Below are 10,019 nucleotides of genomic sequence, written 5' to 3' on the forward strand. Positions count from 1 at the left end.
CCTCAATATAAGGGAAGAGCCAAAATATAAATAAAATAAATTTCTTTTAGTATTAGAGAAGTTGATAGGCAAAATCACGACCCAATAAAATTCTAAGAGTTAATTTGGATAATAAAAATAGAAGTAAATTAGGAGTCCATCTTAAGTTTGAGAAGATACATGTGACATCCATGGGAAGTTTTTTATTCCATTTGGTATAGGATTTCTAACCTTATATACATGCAATGAGAGAGGAAAAGGTGGCCACATGGGTCGTCACATGGAAAAAGTGGCTTCCTTTAGAGAGAGAGAGGTAGGGGTTTCCTCCATATTAGAGGCGCCGCATTCATATAGAAAGATGTGAATTGTTTATGATAAAAAACGTTGTGATGGTGTGTCTTATATAACAAGAGATTGGTTTCTTGTGGATATGGTTTTATGGAGATTTTGTATAGTCTCCCCTGTTAGTAAATGGTTTCTTGTGGATATGGTTTTAGGGAGATTTTGTGCTGTCTCCCCTGTAAGTAAAAAAAAGTCTCTGATGCTCTCAAGTTTCTCTTTCTAGATGGTGGATGCTCTCAAGTTTCTCTTTCTAGATAACGGTTTAACGATATAATAGACATAAGAGATCAGAAAAGTGACGTCGGTTAGGAGAAGGGTTTAAATGGTTGCACGACTAGGTTTAGTCAAGTTTTATAGAGGTAATATTGTGTTTCAAAATCTGTGCTGTAACTCTCATTGAAATTTAGTAAATTTCAATTTGCACCCTCATAGATGTAACCTCTTTACGGTCAACTACATAAATATTTATGTTCTTGTGATTGTGTTTTATTCTTCATATTGTAATTCGTATTCTTGCTGATTTTATTTCTAGCTGGTTTAAGTACACAGTCATGGTGGGATCTAACTTTCAGTGTACTCGTTTATGTACGAGTACAGAAAAGATTATTTGTTCCAACAATCTTTCATTGGATTGAGGCAACATTCAATTTTCCATAAATCATAAATCACTCATAAATCATCACGTTAAAATACACATAGGACCTAAGATCAAACTGCAACAGCGGGCTTGATGAGAGGCAAAGCTTTCTCGATCTTGTCCATGGCTGCTTGCAGTGTGGTGAGTGAAGCTGCATACGAGATGCGCACGCAGCTGTCATCACCAAATGCATCTCCTGGTACTAGGGCAACCTACATATTCATACCAAGATTTTTAGTCCTAAAATATTCAAAAAATTGTCAATTGATGAGTGAGAAAGTAGGGAAGATAGACTCTTGAAAGCATATATTGAAAAAGAAATTTAATTTCAAAAAGTTAAAAAGTTACTCATTTGATGCTTACCTGAGCCTTATCCAAAAGAAACCGGCAAAGGGAATCGGAGTCCTTGATCAAGCCAAAACCTTCGACGTATGATCCATAATAGGAGCTGAAATCCAGAAACAAGTAGAAAGCCCCCTACAAGTGCAAAAGAATAATTCAAGGTATTTGCTGATGAAACTACAATGAGAGAGACCACCTCATGACATAAGATACAAATGCTCATTCTCAAACTTGACAGAAATTTCGCATATATCCCCACCATGTTTATAAGATGTATGAAAAGGCAGAAAAATACAACTGCCTAGAGAGAGAGAGAGAGAGCGAGAGAGAGATCTCCCTCCCTGTTGAATGCTTGCAACCATGTACAAAAAATCAGATCACAGCAGTGTGTATGTGTGTGTGTGAGTGAGTGAGAGAGAAAGAGAGAGAGGGAGAACAATAAAATGATGGTTACTATCAGCTCATACCTGTGGTTCGGAAACCTTAACACCATCAATAGCCTTGAATCTTTGGACTAGGAAATCCCGTCGCTCTTTGAATGCTGCAACCATAGTGGAAACTGCTTCGCCTCCAGCATAACCCAGCCCCAAAGCCGCAAGACCCGCTTTCTGGGAGATGCTGCTTGCCCCTGATGTAGCCTGAAGGAACCCAAATAACTACCCAATGAGCTTCAGCCATGAAATGTGCTTTCAAAGAATGGCAAACCATAGCCAATGACAATAAAACACCATGGACACAAGGCATAGGTGGTGGTCAAGGTGGTAGATGCCACAATATGAGATCTTGAGTTCCATTCCTACTATGGATAGCGGAACCCTTCCCCCACTAATCTACTAAACAAAACAACATGGTCTACTTGAGTCATCACGTTCAAATGAAATGATGGATGGTCATAGAGAGAGGATGGGACACCTTTTTGGGGACGTGTCCTGTAGTGGTGGATCCCACTCGCGATCCATCATTTCACCCTATGGTGATGACTGAAAGAGCTGTGTTTTTACATGGTTCATGGGATTATAGGTTACATTATTAAAATAAGAAAAGTAAACAAAAAAGGGGAAAGCTTCTACCTGGCTCTGAATCTTGTTACAAGCGGTGATAAAGTGTTTTGGGGCAGCAAGGTAGCCAAGCCGCCAACCAGTCATGGCAAAGGCCTACAGAAATGAATGTTCAAAAGCTGTTCATTTCGAATATATCCCCTATTTATGAAACTTCAGAGCAAATTTCATTCAAAATGCCTTTTTGCTTGTCTCAAATATTGACACTAGATTGACCATTGGAACACACGAGAGCAAACACATGGAAAATGATGATTGCAATTACCTTGGAGAACCCATTTACAGTTAAGGTTCTCTCCCACATGCCAGGCAAAGAAGCAAAACTTGTGTGTTCTGCCGGCTGATAAATAATGTGCTCATATATCTCATCACATAAAACCTAAAAAACACATTAACTTCAGAACTTTTCACTTGCAAATCTCATTAGAATCAGAAACTATGCACAAACCAGATTACAAAAGGAAATGGCTAAACTTACACATTTGAACTTACGGCACAATCTCTCCTTCTCAAAAGCTTACCATAAGTCTAGGGTGCTTTGCTACCAACTCTGCGATTTGTTCGAGCAACTTCTTGGGATAGACTGACCCAGTAGGATTTGATGGGGTGGAGAGAATCAGCAACCTTGATTTTTCATTGATTTTGGAAGCTAGAACATCCGGGTTTAGGAGAAAGTTGTCCTCAATAAAAGTAGGAATTATCACAGGATTTGCATCAGCCAACCTTGCTATTTCTGGGTAACTAACCCAATATGGAGCTGGAATTATAACCTAAATAACGAGAACTCACCATGTAAAAGCTTCCAATATAACTGTGTAAATCAAGTGTTCTAACCTCAAATACCATGCAAAGTAGAAATGAAACAACTCTTCATGCAGCAAGTTCTTTCTAAAACACATGTTAAACCCAAATAATCATATTGATTAAAGTTAAAAAATGGCAAGATCTCACAAGCTAGATTTAGTCAAATTAATAGTTAAGCAAGTGTTAACAACATAAAATCCTGGAACAAACTAAGCAGAAGCCACTTGCAGCAACCATAATCTATAGATTATGCTGAGAGACAGCATGATAAGCAAGGGCTAATATAGACTTAGGAAATATCTAGTAACCGCTCAAAAGAGCGACTCCCAATAGAGGGATGCGGTACTTTACATCTAAAACATTGCAGTATGTTAACATAGTTCACTACCAATGAAGGAAGGTATCTATGTGTTTGTGTGAGTACCTAAGTGAAATTGTTGCCTTCCCATTTTCATCATAGTATTGGGACAACAGCTGACCAGATCAATTTCCTCCTTCCAATGCATTTCCATAATACAGAAATGACTTAGAGGCAATGAGCTTTGCTACTTATCTTCAATATACAAATTCTAATACTTAATTCCATCATGATAATGGCCCTCAACAATAGATTAAAGCAATTTGCGATAGACCGTATCCTAAATATGTTCGGAATGCTAATATGGCAAAGTTTTTTTTTTTTTTTTTCACTTCCTTTTTTTTTTTTTTTTTTGAGAAATGTTAACTTTTTTTCACTTCTTTCTCTCACAAAAAGAAAAAAATAAAAGGGTTTTCTGAGTTGCAATCAAATTATCAGATTCTCTTTGCCTCGGTCAATTCAGCTGAAGTCTTCAATTTAGGCCCTAAACCGAAATGAAGCAAAACACTTCTTGTTAGTTTGAATATATTGGAAAGAATTAAAAAAATAAAAATAAAAATAAACATAAAAAGAATATAACCATAAATGATTGAAAAAGATAAAAACACCTCCGTAATATTCAAAATTTTGTAAACCATACGTTATATATTAAAAGTCTTTAAAAAAAGCCTAGCATCACATAGTTTTTTATTATTATTTTTTTTTTATAGGCATACCCAATGGTTTTTGGTTTTCCCATATACTCTAGAGAGCCAAAGCATTCTCTTTTCCAGCCGAAATGAAGAGCCCTTCAAGATGAATCTGATAACAATGATTTGGCGTACTAAAAAAGCACATAATCACTTACAAGGACGACATTAATGTAAGTTATGTAAGATTTTTACAGCCACTCCTACATTTCAAATAATGTCTCACCTTTGGAAATGCCACAATAAATTTCTCAAAGTTCAATTCAAAACCCCTGGCTGCCTAGGCCCTGCGTAATGCACTTTTCTACACTATTTCAGTGTTCAGAGTCCAACTAAGCATTCGCTAAAATCATTAAGTCAAAGTCATTCTTTCTACATTCTCCAAATGACTTCAAAGTTTGTACCCTTCTTTGATATTTATTCTCAAACCCAAATTTAGGTTGGTTTTAAAACTGGCTACTGCATCTTAGAGGCCAGTGGCTTCCATGCATCATTGGAAGTAGAATTCACCAAAGGCGATGCAAAAGTTATACATTCATCAAACTACTCTCTACATTCATGTCAAAAAATGGCTCTCCTTGCTATGCCGTCCAAGATGTTCTTTTTCAATTTACTTTATAACGAAGATTCACGATACAGTGATAGAACATATATAAAATAGTTTTTGTTAGATAATTATATCACATAAAAAACAAGGACGTTCTCAAAATTTTACTCAGTTTTAGTGGCACTATGATACATCAAGGTATGGCTGCAACCGTCATTAGACATCAACGACCTGCATGGATTCCAAGACCATACCATGAAGCAAGGTATTGCCAATGGTGTAGTCTTGGAATCCATTCCTTTTCTCAGTTCATTGTTCCACTAAAACATTTTGTAGACATCCCCTCTGAATTGGTCATATTTCTAGGACCATGAACACGGAACTTACGAAATATCTTGGAAATATCTCATAATCTCCAACTCACCTCAAAAAATAGTAGGTTCTCAGCCCAAAAGGGAAGAAAGTTAGAGTTAACTATCCTGGACACAAATCACATGGAAAGTTGGACATAAATCTCTCATACAAGGCAAGTGTCAGGCGGCTGCAGAAAATAAGACGAAACGCGACCTAGCGTCACATACCACATTGCTGAGACAGGGACGGCCCAAATTTTCCAGGCATAGACTCATTTCAAGAGCCCTAGAGGATTTTGGCTGAATTTCTGGATAAATTTTGAGAGAATTTCTAGAGAACCAAACCCTACACCTAACCTCATACTTAGGCCATCACCATGATCCTTGCAACGTTAGATAATTCTAGTCTAAGAAACCTCCTCCATTCTAAATCTTAATTTCAAGTTCAAGTTAATCCAGAGAATTTCCTTCGAGACGGAGAAGGTGAAATCATAGGATTAGTGGTCTGATTCGGGCTCTGACTCCGGGTGCAAGGCTAGTGGGCTTGGCTTCAAGTAAGAAGCCTCGTTCCTTCCCTTTCAGCATTGCTTGTTTTCTACTATTTTGATCATTTTATTTTGTTATCTTAGTACTTAGTTTTGGTGCATTCTAACCAGGGCTCCTGACAACCCGTTAAAGGATTGGTCTTACGAGATAGATTCTCCTCGTGTTTATTTATTTTGGTTTTGCTTGAAGAATAAATCAGGGAGGGAATCTTATAAATCTCAATCGGATTTGGCTATATACGCATCTATTACTCCTCATAATAGAGAACTACTCTGTTGGCTAGTGTTCTCATCATCCGTTTCATCCTCTACCGTTCACATAGAAGTTGGATTTGTATTTTCCTGATTCATCCACAATACCCAGTAATTTTATTTGCAGATTTAAAACTTATAGTTAACCAGTCTATATTTGTTATTTTTCATCTAGCAGATTTTCAAATCGATGCTCATCTCCATTCAATGGGAAAGAAGTAGATCATCCTAATCACTCCATTCATGGATGTATCAAGTCTTTGGTCTTTTTAAGTAGTAATAAGCTATACATTTATTTTAGTTATTTAATTCAATTTTTACATCATATTTATAGGTAAGTTACAAAATTGTCTTAGTCGCTTATTGTTCTGGTATCAAATACTAAATCCAATTGAAATATGCTGCAGTCATGATTTGCACATTTTGTACTTAGAATATGCATATCAAACATTTTTAGTGTTACTGCCAAATTCCATCAATGATCCCTTTTAGTTCGTAGTTGAATAGATATTGATGTAAAAAATTGTGTCACTGGTCCAAATATTTAACTGATGTTTGTAATCTCAGCTCAGGCCCTGGACTCAGCCCTAGCCTGAGCCAAGTAAGGCTGAGTGGACTTGGTCGAGTAGTGTACAGGGCCCAAAAAGCCCTAAAAATTCAGAAAAAATTCAAAAAAGTTGTTAAAAATAAAATAACAATTATAAAAGTCAAACAAAACAAAAAATAACATAAAGCGCCCCCATAAGCTGAAAATAAATATAAAACATGGATCAGAAATTTTTTATTTAAAGTTGAAAATACAAAAAAAAGATGAAATTATATAAGAATTGGGCACATGATAAGAAAAACTCACAAATCAATGTAAAAAAACCCAAATTATTATTTTATACATTGATTACACAATTTAATATAATTTCTATGATTTTTTTTGTAAAAATTAGCTCGATTTTTACACGAGTATTCAGCTCGGCAAGGGGCCGAATCCGAGTGGACTCAACAAAGTCCTTGAACACTGCATTTAACAGTAGCTCTTTTCGGTATGTAATGCATGACTAATTGTAAAAGCTATACAATATTAGAAGTTACGTTGGATTTGAATGCCCAAGCAAATGATTGGCAATTCTATTATCAAAAAAACAAATGGCAATCTCATAGCTCGCCTTGCCTCTCTATTATTCTGCTTTGCCCTGAAGATAGTTTCTTAGTTAAGCAGCATAAAATGATTACCAAAAGCAGTACTTAAATTACCAAAATGATATATTTATACAAACCTGAAGCTGAATACTAACAAATTTAGTACATCAAAACCAAGCTCAATGTTTTTTTCTTCATAAAAAAAATCTCCTTTTTTTGATAAGTAAACAAAAATCAATCTCTATTGTCATCAGGAATATAAAATTGCCCTAAAAAGTAACCATAAACATGGAAAAGCTAGGAGAATGGGCAATAGCTTATCACAGCGTAGTACACTAACTACCACAGAAGATGAAAGTTCATGATGCAAGGGTATAAGTTTGAACTACTTTACCTCATCACTAGGAGAGCAAACAGCAAGAACAGATTGCAAGATACATTGCTTAGCCCCATTACTAACCAGAATCTGGTCAGGTGTGTATGAAAGCCCATTCTCCTCTACACAAGAATTCAAATCATCAAGACCTCAGTAACTTACAAAAAATCCACCAGAACATATAACTAGTTCATAACTAGACATTCATAAAACACTTATCCACCAGAACATACAACTAGTTCATAACTAAACATTCATAAAACACTTATCAAATATAAATGCATGAAAATCATAAACTAACCCTTTAGTTTATGGCATATTGCTGTCCGTAGTTCCAAAGTTCCAGCATTTGGGGTGTACCTTGTATATCCTTGTTGAATGGCTCTTATGCCAGCCTGATTTGTTATAGTAATAAGATTAAACCATAGGTTATCAAGTACTACTTTCAACAAAGAAAAAATATGGAATAATATGAGAACTAGACTGTTTTGTTAAATATGAACATTAAACCATTCCTTCAAGCACCAATAAGCATTTGGAAACTAAACACTAGTGTGATTTGTAACAAAAAAAGTATTAAACTATATCTTTCAAACATATTCTCAAAAAAAAAAAACTATATGTTTCAGACAATCAATTTCAACATAGAAGCATAAGGAAAATAGAAACTAGCCAGATTTGCGACAATATGAAGAACAAATCATTTGTTTCAAGCACCAAGGTGAATCAAGGATGATGGGACATTAGAAACTATCTTGTGGTCAATGCCGCACCTCAGCTATTGCAGTCGGTGTGTCAAAGTCAGGTTCTCCAGCAGCTAATCTTATGACTGGCACCCCTTTTTGCACCAGGGCAGTGGCATGATCACTTATGGCCATGGTCTTTGATGGTTTGATAGAATTAGCTCTTGGGCTCACTGATGTATCAAAATCCATTGAACCAGTACAAGCTTCGGACCTTATCGTGCTTCTGGTTTTAAGTGATCGTATGGGTTTCCTTCTCTCCCAAGCTCTGGCAAACATTTATAGAACACAAGGCAAAAATGTTATGCATAGAAGCAGGACATGAGCATTTTCATGGGCATTTTGATGCACATATTAAAAGCATCTCAAAATTTCTTTCCATAGATATGATTGATATCAATAAACTTCAAAAGCCTCACATTGGTCACAAACATTTGCTCCATGCCAATCTAAGCTTAGGAATCTAAAGATGCCTTTAAGTAAATAACTCCGATTAAGTAGATAAATTACCAAGAATCATCTTGCAAAGATTCTTAATAAAAGAAATATCATGAAGATTCATCTATTGATGCAAAACTATAGCAACTGCAGAGCTCTTTGCAGCCCATGACATAATACCACCTAAAGCAGCCAAATCCACTATTCAACTGTAAACCAGAGAGCAAACCAGCTAAATATTCACTCAGGCAACAATTTAACAAAAGAAACTTCAACTGAAATAAAAAATAAATGTTACATATCCACAATTCAAATATGCAGGCTACTATATTCAGAATTTGCCAATAGTTATGAGAATTGCCTCCATTACCAATCCAATCAACAGGTACAACAATGCCCTGTCACTCTTTCAATTATATTTTCTCATAACAATTAAGATGGATCAGGCCCAAAGTGAATGTGGAAGCAACTCACAACACATATTTAATGCTAAAAAATCATAAGCCCATCAAGGAAACATTAAATACAAAAAAATAATAAAGTAGAAGGAGCTGATACCAAAGACCATCCAGAGATCCTTGTTCTAACAACATTACATATAGAAAAGGGCAAAAAAGGCACCATAACATTCATACCAGCAAGGCAGGGGCAAAGCTCCAAGAAATAGAAAACTTGAGTCCAATGCAAAGAAAAAAAAATAATCAAGAATTTGAGACAAACCCAGGAACACAAAAGGGTGGGAACTTGCCTTAGAGAGACACTGTGAATACCATTGTGCAACTCTGATGCTTGGTTGGAAAGGGTACTTTGCAAAGTGATTTTGAAAGAGGAACTGAAACAGAGGCCCTCCATGATTGGGCCCAACAATAATTGAATTGATTATTTGAGCTATAAATATTGGATTTCAAAAACAGACCTTGATATCTGAAGTGGGCTTTCAACAAATGCCGTTATATAGAGCAGCAGTGTAGTTGTAGAGAGAAGGTTTGAGGGTTGGTAGCTGCCAGCCAAGTGCAAAGAGACAGAGAGAGAGAGACAGAGAGAGAGCGAGAGCGAGACGCAAGGGGTAGGTGTTATATAATTTCGGCGAAAACTTTGGTTTCGACCCTGAATGGCGGCGAAAGCTTTCTTATTCCTTTTTGGCGACCGAATATCAAATGCTTGCCGAAATTTGACTAAAATGAGGGAAGGAAATTTCACTGAAACAACAGCGAAAATCCACCAAAACTTTTCTTATTCCCTGGCTTTAAGCTTTCGTATGTCTTTCGAGTTTTTCGCTTTGAAACGGATATGGAAAGACGCAGATTCGGATAGGTGGGGGGCCGGATTTTTCACCAGCATCTGCCTTCCGGACCGTCAGAAATGTGGTTTCTATCGTAGATTGGTCCGAATAAATGATTCATTAAATATTAAAAATTTAAT

At 36.2% G+C, this 10,019-nt stretch overlaps 1 protein-coding gene across 4 annotated transcripts; it reads right to left on the minus strand.

Moving 5' to 3' along the window:
- Nucleotides 1–927: 927 nt before the first annotated feature.
- On the minus strand, nt 928–9,645 carry AAT (aspartate aminotransferase). Of its 4 annotated transcripts, none has more exons than XR_016054879.1 (10): nt 9,346–9,522; nt 8,190–8,427; nt 7,718–7,811; nt 7,435–7,538; nt 2,837–3,128; nt 2,624–2,737; nt 2,371–2,454; nt 1,768–1,938; nt 1,322–1,435; nt 928–1,170 (listed from the first exon to the last, which is right to left on the minus strand). XR_016054879.1 is itself a non-coding variant. In XM_088865748.1 (10 exons), exons 2-10 carry the CDS (start codon nt 8,349–8,351, stop codon nt 1,030–1,032), a joined length of 1,233 nt encoding a protein of 410 aa, XP_088721874.1. In that variant the 5' UTR covers nt 8,352–8,427; nt 9,514–9,645; the 3' UTR covers nt 928–1,029. The 4 variants fall into 4 exon arrangements, 3 of the variants coding, with proteins under 3 accessions (XP_088721874.1, XP_006826992.1, XP_020522046.1); XM_088865748.1 differs by having other exon boundaries at nt 2,880–3,128; nt 9,514–9,645; XM_006826929.4 differs by having other exon boundaries at nt 2,880–3,128.
- Nucleotides 9,646–10,019: the final 374 nt, after the last annotated feature.

This window comes from Amborella trichopoda, chromosome 4 (genome assembly GCF_054954075.1).
Source record: "Amborella trichopoda isolate Santa Cruz 75 chromosome 4, AtrichopodaSantaCruz75HAP2 v2.0, whole genome shotgun sequence".
Classification (NCBI taxonomy): Eukaryota; Viridiplantae; Streptophyta; class Magnoliopsida; order Amborellales; family Amborellaceae; genus Amborella; species Amborella trichopoda.